The sequence below is a fragment of the Eucyclogobius newberryi genome, unplaced genomic scaffold (genome assembly GCF_026437365.1).
Source record: "Eucyclogobius newberryi isolate DKJ021-1_F unplaced genomic scaffold, fEucNew1.0.hap1 SCAF_5, whole genome shotgun sequence".
In the NCBI taxonomy this organism is placed as follows: domain Eukaryota; kingdom Metazoa; phylum Chordata; class Actinopteri; order Gobiiformes; family Gobiidae; genus Eucyclogobius; species Eucyclogobius newberryi.
Window position 1 is genome coordinate 34,512,034 of NW_027316167.1, and position 19,715 is coordinate 34,531,748.

A 19,715-nucleotide genomic window follows, 5' to 3' on the forward strand; every position below is an offset into this window, starting at 1 on the left:
CACTATGTAAAGAACACTAACACTATGTAAAGAACACACACACTATGTAAAGAACACACACACTATGTAAAGAACACACACACTATGTAAAGAACACACACACTATGTAAAGAACACTAACACTATCTAAAGAACACTAACACTGTAAAGAACACTAGCACTATGTAAAGAACACTAACACTATGTAAAGAACACACACACTATGTTGTTGTTGTTGTTGTTGTTGTTTTATGGCGGTTGGCATCCGAGTGTTGCATTACCGCCAGACTTTGTAAAGAACACACACAATATGTAAAGAACACACACAATATGTAAAGAACACACACACTATGTAAAGAACACTAACACTATGTAAAGAACACACACACTATGTAAAGAACACTAACACTATCTAAAGAACACTAACACTGTAAAGAACACTAGCACTATGTAAAGAACACACAGACACTATGTAAAGAACACTAACACTATGTAATGAACACTAACACTATGTAAAGAACACTAACACTATGTAAAGAACATTAACACTATGTAAAGAACACTAACACTATGTAAAGAACACTAACACGATATAAAGAACACTAACACTATGTAAAGAACACTAACACTGCAAAGAACACTAACACTATGTAAAGAACATTAACACTATGTAAAGAACACTAACACTATGTAAAGAACATTAACACTATGTAAAGAACACTAACACTATGTAAAGAACACTAACACTATGTAAAGAACACACACACTATGTAAAGAACACACACACAATGTAAAGAACACACACACTATGTAAAGAACACTGACACTGTAAAGAACACTAACACTATGCAAAGAACATTAACACTGTAAAGAACACTAACACTATGTAAAGAACACACACACTATGTAAAGAACACTAACACGATGAAAGAGCACTAACACTATGTAAAGAACACTAACACGATGTAAAGAACACACACACTATGTAAACACTATGTAAAGAACACTAACACTATGTAAAGAACACTAACACTATGTAAAGAACACTAACACGATGTAAAGAACACACACACTATGTAAAGAACATTAACACTATGTAAAGAAGACAATGTCTCGCCACCACAGACATTGTCTGACTCCATCGCCACCACAGACATTGTTGATTCATTTCTCCCTGTGGCCCTCAGAGGCAACTGTTGTTGTGATTTTGGGCCTTACAAAAATAAATTGATTTGATGATTTGATTTGAAAGAACACTAACACGATGTAAAGAACACTAACACTATGTAAAGAACACTAACACGATGTAAAGAACACTAACACTATGTAAAGAACACTAACACTATGTAAAGAACATTAACACTATGTGAAGAACATTAACACTATGTAAAGAACACTAACACAATGTAAAGAACACTAACACGATGTAAAGAACACTAACACTATGTAAAGAACTCTAACACGATGGAATAAAGGAATAAAGTCTGGCGGTAATGCAACAATTGGATGCCAACCGCCATAAAACAACAACAACAACAACGATGTAAAGAACACTAACACTATGTAAAGAACACTAACACTATGTAAAGAACATTAACACTATGTGAAGAACATTAACACTATGTAAAGAACACTAACACAATGTAAAGAACACTAACACGATGTAAAGAACACTAACACTATGTAAAAAACGCTAACACGATGTAAAGAACACACACACTATGTAAAGAACATTAACACTATGTAAAGAACACTAACACTATGTAAGTGTTCTTTACACACTATGTAAAGAACACTAACACGATATAAAGAACACTAACACTATGTAAAGAACACTAACACTATGTAAAGAACACTAACACAATGTAAAGAACACTAACACGATGTAAAGAACACTAACACTATGTAAAAAACGCTAACACGATGTAAAGAACACACACAATATGTAAAGAACATTAACACTATGTAAAGAACACTAACACTATGTAAGTGTTCTTTACACACTATGTAAAGAACACTAACACGATATAAAGAACACTAACACTATGTAAAGAACACTAACACTATGTAAAGAACACTAACACTATGTAAAGAACATTAACACTATGTAAAGAACACTAACACTATGCAAAGAACATTAACACTGTAAAGAACACTAACACTATGTAAAGAACACTAACACTATGTAAAGAACACTAACACTATGTAAAGAACATTAACACTATGTAAAGAACACTAACACTATGCAAAGAACATTAACACTGTAAAGAACACTAACACTATGTAAAGAACACTAACACTATGTAAAGAACACTAACACTATGTAAAGAACGCTAACACGATGTAAAGAACACACACACAATGTAAAGAACACACACACTATGTAAAGAACATTAACACTATGTAAAGAACACTAACACTATGTAAAGAACACTAACACTATGTAAAGAACTCCACTATGTAAAGAACACTAACACAATGTAAAGAACACTAACACGATGTAAAGAACACTAACACTATGTAAAGAACGCTAACACGATGTAAAGAACACACACACTATGTAAAGAACATCAACACTATGTAAAGAACACTAACACTATGTAAGTGTTCTTTACACACTATGTAAAGAACATTAACACTATGTAAAGAACACTAACACTATGTAAAGAACACACACACTATGTAAAGAACATTAACATTATGTAAAGAACTCTAACACGATGTAAAGAACACTAACACTATGTAAAGAACACTAACACTATGTAAAGAACACTAACACTACGTAAGTGTTCTTTACACACTATGTAAAGAACACTAACACTGTAAAGAACACTAACACTATGTAAAGAACATTAACACTATGTAAAGAACACTAACACAATGTAAAGAACACTAACACGATGTAAAGAACACTAACACTATGCAAAGAACATTAACACTATGTAAAGAACACTAACACAATGTAAAGAACACTAACACAATGTAAAGAACGCTAACACGATGTAAAGAACACACACACTATGTAAAGAACATTAACACTATGTAAAGAACACTAACACTATGTAAGTGTTCTTTACACACTATGCAAAGAACATTAACACTATGTAAAGAACACTAACACTATGTAAAGAACACACACACTATGTAAAGAACATTAACACTATGTAAAGAACTCTAACACGATGTAAAGAACACTAACACTATGTAAAGAACATTAACACTATGTAAAGAACACACACAAGAACACATTTGTCACTCATAACAGATAATGAATAATGACTTATCCTATAGTTCACTATTGTTATTCAAATATTTATGCATTTGTCATTTTAGTCTCTGACCCATTGACTCCACACTGAGTGCAAGTTACTGGAGCCACAGTTGCCCCGGGGCAGGTGGTTACAAAGTAAGGGATTCCTGTGATCCTTCAGTGTTAAAGGTGGAATGGACGATTTTTTTCAGCAAATTTTGTATCATATTTCCTCGTGGCGTGGATAAATCATTTGTCCTGCCACGTATCAATCATAAAACGCACCTACCGCTCACCTGCAGCCGCGTGCGGTTCGTCCCCATGTTTCCGCGTGCCTAAGCGCATGGATCTATCATAATATAGTTCCCTCAGTGTACGGGGCAAAATGAAGACGAAGAAAGACAGTTCGAGCTGACGCAGAAGTGGACAGAAATCTACAGGAGACGAGAGATGCGATGCGCTCCGTTGCGCTAATAAACAAACGCACGTGTGTGTTGTATCAGTCCGCACGGGGGAGTGCGCATGCGCACTTCCGCCTGCGTTCTCAAATCGCCGAAAAATTGCCCATTGCGCCTTTAAGACGACACTTTTGCAGAATCTAACACTTTTAAACGAGTCTGTCCTTTAACACCCTGTAGATCCCGTCTGATTCAGGAGTAATCAGAGTACTTTTACAAAGTCTGACCAACACTGCCCAAACTCCAGCTCTGAAAGATTCATTGATGAAACCGCTGTGTTCGTCTGAGATTTACTCAAATCTAAAAGTCGCCACAGTTTGAATAAAACATTAAAAGGTTCTCAAAGTTAATCATGTGTAAGATCTAAAAAAGGCCCTGAGACTTAAGTTCTTTCAACTGATCGACTGAATAATAATTTAAAACTAAATAATAATGATGTCACAGATGGTGTTGAAAGACTTAAAGACTAAAAAGGGAAACTTGAGCGGCGTTGTTTTTAGTCCAGTCAAAATGATTTATACATTTTACAAGTGCAAAAGTAAAAATAAATCTGTCCCTCCAGAGTCCCATCTGGGAAGTGAAGTCAGAACAGGAAACATTTTATACCAGACCAGAAGTAAAGAAACCAGTTCCACCAGTAAACGAGACGAGGCCTGGACAGATCAGGTCCATAACGGATCAGTCGTTCTTTGTTCTGTCTTAACAACACAATGTCCATCTTTGCACATCCTGTGATATGACGATGGTCAGAGGACATTTAGAATCTGGACAAACGACATTTTCACAGAGCACAGAGAAGAAGGACTGGACCTATCCACATGAAACAAAAACTGGCACAAAGTTCAACATGTTTTCTGAATTCAAGTTGGATTATTTCTTTATAGTAGCTACAAAATGTGGTTCCACTGGTCAAACACAAGCACGTGTATGTTGTTCTATTTTGACACAGTTTGTACCTTATTTAGAGATTTCATTACTGTTTTGACTGTGTATGTAAAAAATGTATCTGTGTTTAAATTGTTCCTGCATTTTCAGTGGAATGTCTCACATTGATGACATCACCGAGGGATTCTGTTTTTTCTGGTTATCTAGTTGGTGCTCTCAAAGCAATGTAGTCTTTGTTGACATGAGTAAAAAAATATTTTGTTTTTAATTTTTACTGGTTAAGATTATTTACTTGATGGGCTTCAATAGATTTTTTGGTTTCAAGATGTTTTTGCCTTGTTTCAATACAATTCAATTTGTTTTAATTTCAAACCAAATATGAATAGAATAAGACATGTTTACTTACCTTATTGGCACATTAATTTGATTAATTCAAGCTAAATGACCTTGTAAGCTGTCAGAAATATTTTTAAATGAGTGAAATATGCTACGTCACACAAACAAGCAATTCTAACCCGGTCAAACTCTTTCAAATTGAAATCAATATTGTGAATTCAGAAATTCATCCTAGGCAATGCATCACATTTTTGCAGTGGTTTGCAAACGGAAAAATATGCAGGATTTAATAAGCGTAAAATAAGCATCGGAAACAGTCTTTATTAATGACTTCAAAGCAGATTGATGATTTGTTTTCAGTAGAACATTTCAAAAAGCAGTGAATGATTTGTTTTCTCTCCATTTTCTCCATGTTTCATGTCTTCTTCTGTGTTTTTTGCTCAAGTGTCTGATGGTTTTTCTTAGGGTTAATGCAGTGCCCTTTCCCTTTGGAGTCAGTCAAATTGCAACAGAAACACTGTGTGAGGAGAGCGCCCTCTGCTGTTAGACACCTGCAGGTTCTGCTTGGTTTAGTGAAATATTACTGCTGTTTTATGTTTTTGAATAGAAGTGAACTAGATGTCAAAAGTGTTGTAAATTTAACAATAATTTAATAAGAACTTAAATACATGTTCAAAATACTGTACAATAATAGACCATAATATAAAGATGTAGATTTACAGCTCCTGCTCTCACCTCTAGTCCTGAGCTTCAGGTAATGACCGAAGGGACGAGGACGATCGTGGTGTAATAGAGTTTCCTCTGCAGGGTGCTTGGAGAGGGTGAGGAGCTCAGAGTAGAGCCACTTCTCCTCCTCATGGAGTGGGGCATCTGAGGCTCAGGCATTTGTTCTGGAGCCTCCTGGACAAAGTCTCCCTGCTGAGATAGTAGTGTCTGGGTTGTGGGAAGTCTGGTTGTCTGTGCTCAGACTGCTCCAGTGACCCGGCCCCGGATAAAGCGAAAGACAGCGAATGGATAAAATGAAACATTTGCAGATTCGTCATGAAAATGTACACTATTAAAGTCACAAAAAAACATACAGTATATATAATATCTTGTTTTTAGTTTATTTTTTACACATTTTTCACATGTACCACAATCTACCAGCATTGGATTCATGCCTATATTATACTACGCCTTAAAACATTATAAGACAGATAAATACATTCCTATTCAACCATCATGAGGTATATGTTGTTTTAGACACATAAATGAAACACTTACATGAACACAATGCTGCCTTTGACGTCAATAAATTAACTCATTAATCAACAATAGTGTCTAAAGTGACCATTGTTAGAGTGAAATGTTGAAATAAAAGCAGAAGATTAATTTTAGACAGACAGTAATACAATGTAAATGATCAGGCTCATTTTGAATTGTTTTACATACTTTTTTGGATATAATACAACTAATTCGTCTGGACTCGTCTGGACTTTTTTAGAAAAACAAAACGTTTCGACCCTGATCCAAGAGTCCTTCTCAATCTGTGACTCGAGTCTGGGAACTCAGGTTTTATATCCTAATCTGAGTAAAAACATATACGATACAACCACATTTTTTCTATAATGGAACCCTCCTGGAGGAATGAGGGATTACACCGACTCATATCACATAAGTCACATTATAGTCATTTCAAGCACAACTAATACTACAACTATAATAATAATGCAATAATACAACTAAGTCACATTATAATCATTTCAAGCACAACTAATACTACAACTATAATAATAATGCAATAATACAACTAAGTCACATCATAGTGATTTCAGGCACAAACTTTAGTTTAAAGCTTAAGAAGTGTAAATATATTAGCAGAACTTTGTCAATAAATACATTTAATATATGAGTAGCACAGCACAAGAGAGTAACTTATATACTCTGGTGATAATTAAAGGCACTATGTAGCTTTTTTGGTGCTGCTAAGCTCCATGTGTTGGCATTACAGTGCATTTGACCACATTTTCCCACAGTTTAGCAGTTTTGGTGATGTTTATAATTGTACTTCCTGGTTGGACATGACATGACATCAGCTTCCCGTTTGACTTTCATGACTTTCATTTGCCATTCAAAAGATTTAATATTTAGTTTTGAATTACTTTGGTTTTAGATTTTCATCACTCTGAAACATCGCCATAGACACAAGAAGGTCTCCAGAAATGTTACACAGTGCATCTTTAAATGGTCACGTTGCCAAGGCCAAGCTCCAGCACATTAGCAGCACAAGAAATACTTCACTAAAGGTTCTAACAGCCACACGTGTTGAGCTCGAATTGGCTCATCTTGACTTTGATCCACTTGACTTTGAGGTGGGAGAAGAATGGAGGGCTGCAATTGGTTGGGGGCCCCAGGGGGCGGTTCTCCTCTACGCTGCATTTGGCGGCGCGAATCGAGTCTGTGGACAGACCGGACTTTAACAGGAGCAGGCGACAGACGTGAGGCGAGCTGTGAGAGAGGAGGGAGAAGAGAAGAGAGAGGAGAGAGGAGGGAGAAGAGAGGAGGGAGAAGAGAGAAGAGAGGAGGGAGAAGAGAGGAGGGAGAAGAGAGGAGAGAGGAGGGAGAATAGAGGAGGGAGAAGAGAGGAGGGAGAAGAGAGGAGGGAGAAGAGAGGAGAGAGGAGGGAGAATAGAGGAGGGAGAAGAGAAGAGAGAGGAGAGAGGAGGGAGAAGAGAGGAGGGAGAAGAGAGGAGAGAGAAGAGAGGAGGGAGAAGAGAAGAGAGAGGAGGGAGAAGAGAGGAGGGAGAAGAGAAGAGGGAGAAGAGAGGAGGGAGAAGAGAGGAGGGAGAAGAGAGGAGAGAGGAGGGAGAATAGAGGAGGGAGAAGAGAAGAGAGAGGAGAGAGAAGAGAGGAGGGAGAAGAGAGGAGGGAGAAGAGAAGAGAGAGGAGAGAGGAGGGAGAAGAGAGGAGGGAGAAGAGAGGAGGGAGAAGAGAAGAGAGAGCAGAGAGAAGAGAGGAGGGAGAAGAGAAGAGAGAGGAGAGAGGAGGGAGAAGAGAGGAGGGAGAAGAGAGGAGGGAGAAGAGAAGAGAGAGGAGGGAGAAGAGAGGAGGGAGAAGAGAAGAGAGAGGAGAGAGGAGAGAGAAGAGAGGAGGGAGAAGAGAGGAGGGAGAAGAGAGGAGAGAGAAGAGAGGAGGGAGAAGAGAAGAGAGAGGAGAGAGGAGGGAGAAGAGAGGAGGGAGAAGAGAGGAGAGAGAAGAGAGGAGGGAGAAGAGAAGAGAGAGGAGAGAGGAGAGAGAAGAGAGGAGGGAGAAGAGAAGAGAGAGGAGAGAGGAGGGAGAAGAGAGGAGGGAGAAGAGAGGAGAGAGAAGAGAGGAGGGAGAAGAGAAGAGAGAGGAGAGAGGAGGGAGAAGAGAAGAGAGGAGGGAGAAGAGAAGAGAGAGGAGGGAGAAGAGAAGAGGGAGAAGAGAGGAGGGAGAAGAGAAGAGAGAGGAGGGAGAAGAGAAGAGGGAGAAGAGAGGAGGGAGAAGAGAGGAGGGAGAAGAGAGGAGGGAGAAGAGAGGAGAGAGAAGAGAGGAGGGAGAAGAGAGGAGGGAGAAGAGAGAAGAGAGGCGGGAGAAGAGAGGAGGGAGAAGAGAGGAGGGAGAAGAGAGGAGAGAGAAGAGAGGAGGGAGAAGAGAGGAGGGAGAAGAGAGAAGAGAGGCGGGAGAAGAGAGGAGGGAGAAGAGAGGAGGGAGAAGAGAGGAGGGAGAGAAGAGAGGAGGGAGAAGAGAGGAGGGAGAAGAGAGGAGAGAGAAGAGAGGAGAGAGAAGAGAAGAGAGAGGAGAGAGGAGGGAGAAGAGAGGAGAGAGACGAGAGGAGAGAGAAGAGAAGAGAGAGGAGAGAGGAGAGAGAAGAGAGGAGGGAGAAGAGAGGAGAGAGAAGAGAGGAGAGAGAAGAGAAGAGAGAGGAGAGAGGAGGGAGAAGAGAGGAGAGAGACGAGAGGAGAGAGAAGAGAGGAGGGAGAAGAGAGGCGAGAGAAGAGAGGAGGGAGAAGAGAGGAGGGAGAGAAGAGAGGAGGGAGAAGAGAGGCGAGAGAAGAGAGGAGGGAGAAGAGAGGAGGGAGAGAAGAGAGGAGGGAGAAGAGAGGAGAGAGAAGAGAGGAGGGAGAGAAGAGAGGAGGAAGAAGAGAGGAGAAAGAAGAGAGGAGAGAGAAGAGAGGAGGGAGAAGAGAGGAGAGAGAAGAGAGGAGGGAGAAGAGAGGAGAGAGAAGAGAGGAGGGAGAAGAGAGGAGAGAGGAGGGAGAAGAGAGGAGGGAGAAGAGAAGAGGGAGAAGAGAGGAGGGAGAAGAGAGGAGGGAGAAGAGAGGCGAGAGGAGGGAGAATAGAGGAGGGAGAAGAGAAGAGAGAGGAGAGAGAAGAGAGGAGGGAGAAGAGAGGAGGGAGAAGAGAAGAGAGAGGAGAGAGGAGGGAGAAGAGAGGAGGGAGAAGAGAGGAGGGAGAAGAGAGGAGGGAGAAGAGAGGAGGGAGAAGAGAAGAGAGAGGAGAGAGGAGGGAGAAGAGAGGAGGGAGAAGAGAGGAGGGAGAAGAGAGGAGGGAGAAGAGAGGAGGGAGAAGAGAAGAGAGAGGAGAGAGGAGGGAGAAGAGAGGAGGGAGAAGAGAGGAGGGAGAAGAGAAGAGAGAGCAGAGAGAAGAGAGGAGGGAGAAGAGAAGAGAGAGGAGAGAGGAGGGAGAAGAGAGGAGGGAGAAGAGAGGAGGGAGAAGAGAAGAGAGAGGAGGGAGAAGAGAGGAGGGAGAAGAGAAGAGAGAGGAGAGAGAAGAGAAGAGGGAGAAGAGAGGAGGGAGAAGAGAGGAGAGAGAAGAGAGGAGAGAGAAGAGAGGAGGGAGAAGAGAGGAGGGAGAAGAGAGGAGAGAGAAGAGAGGAGGGAGAAGAGAAGAGAGAGGAGAGAGGAGGGAGAAGAGAGGAGGGAGAAGAGAGGAGAGAGAAGAGAGGAGGGAGAAGAGAAGAGAGAGGAGAGAGGAGAGAGAAGAGAGGAGGGAGAAGAGAAGAGAGAGGAGAGAGGAGGGAGAAGAGAGGAGGGAGAAGAGAGGAGAGAGAAGAGAGGAGGGAGAAGAGAAGAGAGAGGAGAGAGGAGGGAGAAGAGAAGAGAGGAGGGAGAAGAGAAGAGAGAGGAGGGAGAAGAGAAGAGGGAGAAGAGAGGAGGGAGAAGAGAAGAGAGAGGAGGGAGAAGAGAAGAGGGAGAAGAGAGGAGGGAGAAGAGAGGAGGGAGAAGAGAGGAGGGAGAAGAGAGGAGAGAGGAGGGAGAAGAGAGGAGGGAGAAGAGAGAAGAGAGGCGGGAGAAGAGAGGAGGGAGAAGAGAGGAGGGAGAAGAGAGGAGGGAGAAGAGAGGAGGGAGAAGAGAGGAGGGAGAAGAGAAGAGAGAGGAGAGAGAAGAGAAGAGGGAGAAGAGAGGAGGGAGAAGAGAGGAGAGAGAAGAGAGGAGGGAGAAGAGAGGAGGGAGAAGAGAAGAGAGAGGAGAGAGAAGAGAAGAGAGAGGAGAGAGGAGGGAGAAGAGAGGAGAGAGACGAGAGGAGAGAGAAGAGAAGAGAGAGGAGAGAGGAGGGAGAAGAGAGGCGAGAGAAGAGAGGAGGGAGAAGAGAGGAGGGAGAGAAGAGAGGAGGGAGAAGAGAGGAGAGAGAAGAGAGGAGAGAGAAGAGAAGAGAGAGGAGGGAGAAGAGAGGCGAGAGAAGAGAGGAGGGAGAAGAGAGGAGGGAGAAGAGAAGAGAGAGGAGAGAGAAGAGAAGAGAGAGGAGAGAGGAGGGAGAAGAGAGGAGAGAGACGAGAGGAGAGAGAAGAGAAGAGAGAGGAGAGAGGAGGGAGAAGAGAGGCGAGAGAAGAGAGGAGGGAGAAGAGAGGAGGGAGAGAAGAGAGGAGGGAGAAGAGAGGAGAGAGAAGAGAGGAGGGAGAGAAGAGAGGAGAAAGAAGAGAGGAGAGAGAAGAGAGGAGGGAGAAGAGAAGAGAGAGAAGAGAGGAGAGAGAAGATGAGGGATGAGACAAGAGAAGAGAGATTAGACAAGTTTGTTTGGTCCTGATGTTTACATGGTTTGGTCCTGATGTTTACATGGTTTGGTCCTGATGTTTACATGGTTTGGTCCTGATGTTTACATGGTTTGGTCCTGATGTTTACATGGTTTGGTCCTGATGTTTACATGGTTTGGTCCTGATGTTTACATGGTTTGGTCCTGATGTTTACATGGTTTGGTCCTGATGTTTACATGGTTTGGTCCTGATGTTTACATGGTTTGGTCCTGTTCTAGCTCTGGTCTAGTAAAAGTTTAGTTCTGACTTTCTCAAATAGATTCTGAGAACAAAACGTGTATAGTAAGAGCATCAGGCGAGAGGTTCTGTACCTGAGGTCGGGGCAGAGCTGGACCAGAAACACCAGCTCCAGTTGGATGGAGTCTGGGTCCTGAAGTCTCAGGACCTCAGCCACGTGGAGCAGGATCTTTGAGACCCAGCCAGAGTCACTGCCCTGGACAGACACACTCAGACTGTTAACGCCCCGAGGAAACGGGTTTTTGAGTAAAGAAAGCAGAAAAATAAGTATATTCAGTGTTCAATGTTAATATGTGAATCTGATTAACTTAGCTTTCATTGCTAAAAAATTTTTGGGAGCAAACAAAAAACAACCAGAGGATTGTATCCATGCTCTCTCTTTTAAGGTTAATTTTAAAAATTACAAATGTTTTCATCCATTTGTATTTTGATTTTCATTCATCTTTTCCTCTTCTGTAAACGGTTCCCTGGGTGCCCCCTCCCTGGGTGCCCCCTCCCTGGGTGCCCCCCTTATTGATTGATGTTAATAGTATTCAAATAAGTATATATTTTTTTAGCTCGTAACTTATGAGCCCCCCCCCCATCCCCCCTGTTAAAAACAGACTGTGCCAACTGTAGGAAGGAATGACTGAAGGGTGCCCACCCCCAAAAACTGCCACTGGCTGTAAAGTATGTTGAATCATTTGTGTACTAATTGTGCTCTACAAACAAACCTTGCCTTGCCCTTTATAACATCAAATAAATTAAGGGAATTAATTAGAAATGTACAATGTCAACAGGTATTTATTTTAAACAAAATATAATGTGTGTTGAGGGGAACTTTACACTTTTTTCCAATACAATAATTTGTGACTTTTTTTTTAAACTAAAATGTATGTTTAATGCATTTTAAGAATACAATTTATTATCAGTATACACAAGTAAAAGATTATTGCAACAAAAAAATAACCAATTATCTCTCTGGAATTCAAGGTAATTTATTAGTAGTTAGTAGGTAGTTTATTGTTGTTGTTTATTTATTTATAACAAACACTGTCAGCCCTGAACACGTGCAATACTGACTTTTCCATGTGAAATACCGACCTAATGTGCATTACCGTCATATTCATGTGCAATTACTGTCGTACTCACATGCAATAATATCACATTCATGTGCATATAACTAATGTAAACAGAGTGTTTATTTTACCATTATTATTAGTATTATTTTGTCTTACGCTAGCTGTTTTTATTTTATTTTATCTTTATTTATTTTTCCCCTCCATTCCTTATTAAGAAATTAAAGGTTCTGCCTATAGGAGTTTTTGTTTATAAGAGTTCTTCTATTAAGAGTTTTTTAAACTTCCTATAAGTTATCTGTCCTTTCCCGCTGTATCTACCTGCGTTGCAACAATTCTGCCTGAAGAGTGGGTCCAGCTCGACTCAGACGGTCCCTCTTCTGCCTGAAGAGTGGGTCCAGCTCGACTCAGACGGTCCCTCATCTGCCTGAAGAGTGGGTCCAGCTCGACTCAGACGGTCCCTCTTCTGCCTGAAGAGTGGGTCCAGCTCGACTCAGACGGTCCCTCTTCTGCCTGAAGAGTGGGTCCAGCTCGACTCAGACGGTCCCTCTTCTGCCTGAAGAGTGGGTCCAGCTCCAGTCTCCTTGTGTCCGTCTGTCCGTCTGTGAGAGTCGGATCTCTCCTTCACTGGAACTCCTCCAGGTTTCTACGCTTTTTTCCCAAAGAGGTTTTTTTTGTAGTTTTTCCTGGCCGAGAAGGAGAGTCTAAGGACAGAGGACCCTGGGACATCGTCCCTCGCCACCACAGACATTGTCTGACTCCATCGCCACCACAGACATTGTTGATTCATTTCTCCCTGTGGCCCTCAGAGGCAACTGTTGTTGTGATTTTGGGCCTTACAAAAATAAATTGATTTGATTTGATTTGATTTGATTTGATTTGATTAAATTTCCCCACGTGTGGACAATAAAGGAATATCTTATCTTATCTCTTATCCTATCTCTTTAATTCAAGGGCAGCACATACAAATAAACATTTCTGTAAATATGCCATTGAAAAAACATGTCATTAATGTAAAGTAAGAATAGTAGAGGTGCTAAAGTGCATCCTTGGGGAAAACCGGTGGACAGAGTGTATTCGTACATGTTTATGACGGTTGTTGTACAGTTTGTTTGTTTGTTTGTTTGTTTGTTATTAAGTATAAATGAGTGGGCATGGCTGTGACCAGTGGGAGTTTGTGAAGATTGTAAAAATCCTGATTACCTCTGGTTTGTCTATAATTAAATAAAATGTTCTATAGAAAAAGAAGAAAAAGGAAGAAATGTTTTGGACAGACATACGGAACACATTTGACCCAGTGATCATTGTGAGCTCCGTCTGTGCTGCTCTTTGCTCTCACCTTTTTAGTGAAGAAGGCGTCCATTTTGTTGACATCATCCGTCATCCTGTTGGCCCCGGCAACCTGTTCATTCAGGCGCCGCCTTTTTGTCTTCAGGAGGTTTTTAAAGTAACGCAGCGCCACGTCCCGATGGAGACGACCCAACAGCCACTGCAGCAGGGCAGAGAATCACCACAGGTCAGGAGAGAATCACCACAGGTCAGGAGAGAATCACCACAGGTCAGGAGAGAATCACCACAGGTCAGGGGAGAATCACCACAGGTCAGGGGAGAATCACCACAGGTCAGGAGAGAATCACCACAGGTCAGGAGAGAATCACCACAGGTCAGGAGAGAATCACCACAGGTCAGGGGAGAATCACCACAGGTCAGGAGAGAATCACCACAGGTCAGGAGAGAATCACCACAGGTCAGGAGAGAATCACCACAGGTCAGGAGAGAATCACCACAGGTCAGGGGAGAATCACCACAGGTCAGGAGAGAATCACCACAGGTCAGGAGAGAATCACCACAGGTCAGGGGAGAATCACCACAGGTCAGGAGAGAATCACCACAGGTCAGGGGAGAATCACCACAGTTCAGGAGAGAATCACCACAGGTCAGAGAAACAGAGGCCTCACGAGACCCTGACCGCGGGTAAGATAAATAAATACTAAATCACATGTATGGAGGAAATGGTTACAATGACAGTTCTGGTGACAGAACCTAGAGTGGGAGTCCACTAAGAGGATAAACTGTGCTCCCACTCTAATTGACTAAAGGGGCCTGAAAGGATCTCTCAAAAACTGATCTGAAGCACCTGAGCCACACTGCATGAGATAAAACTATGCTTACAGAGAAGAATCCTAAAACACTAAGCTCATGATTCACCCCAAAACTCAAACTAAAAACTCAACCCCAAACTCCTCGTTTTGTCCTTTCTGTTGTGATCTCAAAAGAAGGTGTCAAGTAAAATGTGTCTATTAATAAAAATGTAGGTCGACTAAGACACCATCGGCCGATAAGATAGATAAGATAAGCCTTCATTTTTCCCACAATCACAATGAGGAAATTCCAGTGTTGCAACACAAAGTAGGTACAGAAGTAGGCACGATTAATCGACTAAGCAAATAAAGGTTTACAGTGAATGACAGTGAATGTAGAGTCCTGTGACAGGTAAAGGTTGCCAACCTGGAGACGCCGCAGGTGCAGATTAGCAGCCACAATTCCATATCCCAAATTTCATACTTTCATACAAAACTGTGTTGTTTTCCATGCTTTCGTACACTGAAAGTGTTGTTTGAGCTCGGGGGCAAAACTCTGTTTGGTCTAGGGGGAGTCCAAAAATGTATGGAAATTATAACGCCTTTAATGCTTTAAATGGCGTTGTAAAAATACAACATTGTTAATATAATTAATATTAGAATACTAATGTATGTATTTGCCCTTTAAACAGTCAAAATGTATTCAAAAATTAGTTTTTTTAACAAAGTGCAATCAGTTCAGTGGCTCCACGTAGCCATGTTTTGAACCTTCTCAGTGACTGAAACTCCTCACAAGCATCTCTACTTGACTGAAGAGGCCGCGAACCTCCGCTGGAAGCTCTCTCAGATCCGCTGCTGTTTCCACACTAGAGCTAGCAGAGTAGTTTTAAAAAAGAGGGGCAACTGTCCACACAGAGAACTTCTTTTTAGCTCTGGGGAGTCATCAACACAGTCACTAACTTCACCAGTCACAAGCACATCCTACCGTTTCTTCAGGCTTTTTAGACTTCCCTGGTCAAAACGGGAGCAAAACTGGACCTAAACTGCATCTGGAACTTGAAAAAACTTGCCCTTGTATTGGTCAAATGCAGTGCCACAAAACCTCTGACTCTACCATCTTGAACGTAATAAACAAAGTATTATTAATAAATACAGTTTTTTTCTGAAGGAAAATGACCTCAATGATCAACAACACTGAGCCTTACTTTAATATGAGACCACTGAGGGACTTTAGGTCACTCATAAATATCCTACTAGATACAGCAAAAAAGCAAGGCATAAAACAACATGTAGTGTGTTGTTCCCCCTGTAGAAGCTTTAGTCCTCACAGCGTGACATTGAGGTTAAATACTGACACATGTGCATCTACTCTTGTCTTTTAGTGACTTTATGAGTTTTAAACAATGCCTCCAATTGGATAAAGAACATTGTGTTGTGGTATTTGTGTTGATATTTAAAGCTTTCTATAAGTTATCTGTTCTTTTACTTCTGTACCTACTTGAGTTGCAACACTGAAATTTCCCCATTGTGTGGACAAAAAAAGGCTTATCTTATCTTATCTTATTTTGCGGAAAATGATCAAAGCACATAGATAAGTTTGTAATGTATAAAGTCACGTTGGCTGTATATTGGCCGTTTCAGTCATTGTTAGCATTAATATTTAATAGTTTCATAAGTCAGCGCTAGGGATGTCATGATATAAATTATAAAAGGAGAAATATCACGATTTTACGATTAAGAAAGGACACATTTATACAGCATTTTTTATATTTAAACTTGTAAATATTCCTTTGAGAGGAAAATTTGTTTTTTTTACAATTATCTTCCCTACTCTTTAATAATGCATATTAATTTTTAAATGGTCCAGACCCCCTTACCCTCCGTGATTTCCGCCTATGTCTGAGTTACCTGAGCGCAGCAGGGTTTGAGGTCACTGAGACAGTCCAGTTTCTGATCCACAAAGTCCAGCAGAGAGTCCATGACAGGAAGAGAGCCGTCCAACCACGGCCCAGTCCACATCCCAGTGACATACTCCTGGAACAAGAGGGGATGAAGAGTGAAGTAGTGGAAATCAGGCCAAAAACAATAGCTTCTTTTAGACACGTCATTCATTAGCCTTAATTCCATGGATTTGCTTTGAAGTGGATTACTACGGTTTGAAAGTGTTTGCACTGTTGTAGGTGAACCATACATGCCAGTTTGAGGGGCCCAAAGCGGCCCATGTGAGGTAATACCTCCCAGCAGGTCCAGCTCTGTTCAGGTCTGCTTAAGCTAAGCAACGAGATGATTGGACAAGAGAGAATAGAGGCTCAAACATCAGCAGAGCCCTGCCTCTGGACCCAGAGCGTGCCGCTTCACCATTAAAGCATATCTACTAGATACCACATATGCCTGCTGTGTCAAAGAGCTGCAAGGCAAACCAGTCAGGATACCAGAGCCATTCAAAATGTGCTTTTATTGCAGGGGTTCTCTACTTTTTGTCCACACCCCATGTTGTAATAATCAGCTCTTGACCATTCACAGCCCTCGTCTCATTCAGCCTTCAGACTGCAGGGAAAGCCAGGCACTAGTTTCAGGCTGTGCAGGAACACAAAGCAAATGGGAAAATGTGGACTGGATTTCTAGTAATAAAAGGGGTGGAACGTAATTGGTTTAACATGAGACCGGGATCGAGACTCCAATAAAATAGTCTCGCAGTCCAGATCCGGACTTTGCGTAACTCTGCTTTTGAGAAAGCTGCTTGTGCAGTGAAAGAGTTCAAACTGTAAAAACGCGGAAGAGTATGGAGAGTGCTTTTTCCGGCTTAGAGGGAGACTGACCGGTCCCGCTGTTACAGCTAGGGAATAATTTTCTCTCTTGGGTCTGGGTTAACCCTAAACCCTAAACCCTAACCCTAACCCTAACCCTTAACCCTAAGTTTTTGTAGTAGTTAGGAAACGAGGGAAAACAATGTAAATGTTTGCTCACCTGTTCATCTGATCCAGCCATTATTTTTACAAGTTGAATAATAACAATGAATGAGGAAAGTTAGGTTTACTTCGTCTGGTTAAAACTAGTTTATGCCATGGCTCTGAATTAGCAAAAGTGTAGCTAATTCATCCTAAAATAAACTAGACTGTGCAATCTATAAGTTTAAAAAATGTAATCTCAAAATTAATTTAGGTGACCGCAAGTGATTTGGGCCGCCACTAGGGCCGCCATTTTGGACTCTGTAACTTCCGTTCTGATAACTTCCGTCCCGATTCCCTATATGAGCTAGTGCCGACCGAGACGGACTGCAGGTGAACATGAAACTAAAGATAACGTAAGACTCAAGGACTTCAGCATAAAATAGAACCTTTAAGAAGAGACTGGACTGATGGATGACTTCAGAAAAGTTTTTCACCTAAACAGGATTAGCATATTCATTTAGTATTGTTACTCCAAAATATCAATTTAAAAAGCAATATAGTTTCCATTGACCATTTACTTTGAGATTGCTGCGGATTCCACTGGTGAGACTACAGTACCCACAATCCCTCAGTGCATTGAGTGAGTTCAAGCAGCTCAGTTTCTTCTGCTCGTCAATTTCATGATTCAACACAAACTCCCTGGAAAACGATGACAACAGATATAAAAACAACCGTATTAAAACATAATTAAGGCAATGCCTTGTCATTTTAACCACAAACAGCTTTTATACAGATGTATTTTACCTGAACTGCTCCTCACACACGAGCTGAGCTTTTAACATAGAAGCGACGTTGATGTGGTTTCCTTTGACAAACTCCTCCACCGCCTCAACATACCTGGAACAAGGAGCCGAAGTGCAAGTTAGTCTGTATATACAGAACGCAACACGACCAAAGAGCAAAAATCAACTTAACATCAAAAGAAACAAACTCACAGCACATTTAAAGTCAAATAAAAGTCCTTCTTGGTCCAACGTCGGTCAAATTTGTCCTTTTCCAAATTAAGTCTGAATGTGATTTTTACATTTGTCTGATGTTGGTGACGTTGGTGATGCTTTTGTCATCCATTTCTTTGTGATGGCCTTTTTTCCCGCCGCCAAATGTACATTCCAAATGTATCAATTTATTGTGTCCATGGCAGGAGTTTTGAGGCCCAAGTACATAGTTCTAAAGTTCAGAGGGATGGAAATGTCAAAAACAGGCCAATATTTCTGAGCAACAGGACTGTCCTAGAACACACATGGTTTGCCTCCTGGTGCTGCAGTTTCTCCAACAGTTAACGTTTTCCTGTGAATAATGAGCACTTTGACCTGCCGTTTTGAAGAAAATTGATACATTTTCAGCGTTCATGCCGAGGGCTTTTGGCATGGTGCCTGTAAGGCCTGAACAGGAACCCGCGGCACAACACCCCCTCACTATCTTTATAGCAACGCTCTGATCTGAGCTTTTTCTTTTGATAGTTGTAAAGTTTAGAATTGACTAAGACGTTTATTTCCTTGCCATGCAAATCTTGAGATCGTTTTATTCCACTCAAACAGCCGGTTGGGGATGAAATATGAATAGGAAAAACATTCATTTTTATAATTTAAATTCTTTGACTTAGATTTAAGTAGGAAAGTGTATTTTTAAAGCACAATTTGTACACAAGGCAATTGAAAGTGCTTCACACAATAGGAAAAAGGCATTAAAATCACAAAGAAATCACAAAACAGTTTAAGACATGAAAGAGAAGAGTGCAAAGAAAATCCTTTCAGTCATATGCACAGCTAAGCAAAACTCTTGTTAGCTTAGATTTAAACATTGCTAGAGTAGAAGTCTGTCTCACATCTTCAGGAAGACTGTTCCAGATTTTAGCTGCATAAAACTGAAAAACTAGACAGTCCTAACAGGAGGCCAGTCCATGTTTAGTCCCAACTCTGGCCACCAGCAAGAGGCTGGTCCCTGAGGTCCTCCGAGTCCGAGATGTACTTTGGTGCTAGGCCATGGAGAGACTTGTACACAAGCAGAGCTGCTTTAAAGTCTCTTCTCTGAGCCACAGGAGCCAGTGCAGAGACCTGAGAACAGGACTAATGTGATCATACTTCCTGGTTCTGGTCAGGACCCGAGCAGCAGCGTTCTGGATGAACTGCAGCTGTTTTACAGCTCGTTTGGAGAGACCAGTGAGCAGGCCTTTACAGTAGTCCAATCTACTGGAGACAAACACATGGATAAGTCTCTCCAAATCTGGTTTAGACACTATATTTTTGATAATGGCAATGTTTTTTAGATGGTAAAAAGCTGCTGATGTTATTGATTTGATGTGGCTGTTAAAGTTCAAGTCTGAGTCCATTATTACCCCCAGATTCTAACTTGATTTGTAGGTTTTAGAGCGAGACTCTGGAGGTGACGCTAACACCTTTTGTTTCTGTGGGTCAAAGACGATGATTTCAGTCTTGTCTGAGTTCAG

At 41.4% G+C, this 19,715-nt stretch overlaps 1 protein-coding gene across 1 annotated transcript in view; it reads right to left on the reverse strand.

Moving 5' to 3' along the window:
- Positions 1-7,165: 7,165 nt before the first annotated feature.
- The window catches only part of LOC140381512 (tumor necrosis factor alpha-induced protein 2-like), a 27,045-nt gene continuing 14,495 nt past the window's right edge, over positions 7,166-19,715 (reverse strand). The window contains exons 7-12 of the mRNA XM_072465582.1: positions 18,014-18,106; positions 17,788-17,908; positions 16,227-16,352; positions 13,577-13,726; positions 11,254-11,375; positions 7,166-7,395 (exon numbers count right to left, since the gene is read on the reverse strand). Of these exons, the coding sequence (XP_072321683.1) occupies positions 7,197-7,395; positions 11,254-11,375; positions 13,577-13,726; positions 16,227-16,352; positions 17,788-17,908; positions 18,014-18,106 (811 nt within the window). The 3' untranslated portion in view covers positions 7,166-7,196. The remainder of the gene's footprint in view (positions 7,396-11,253; positions 11,376-13,576; positions 13,727-16,226; positions 16,353-17,787; positions 17,909-18,013; positions 18,107-19,715) is intronic.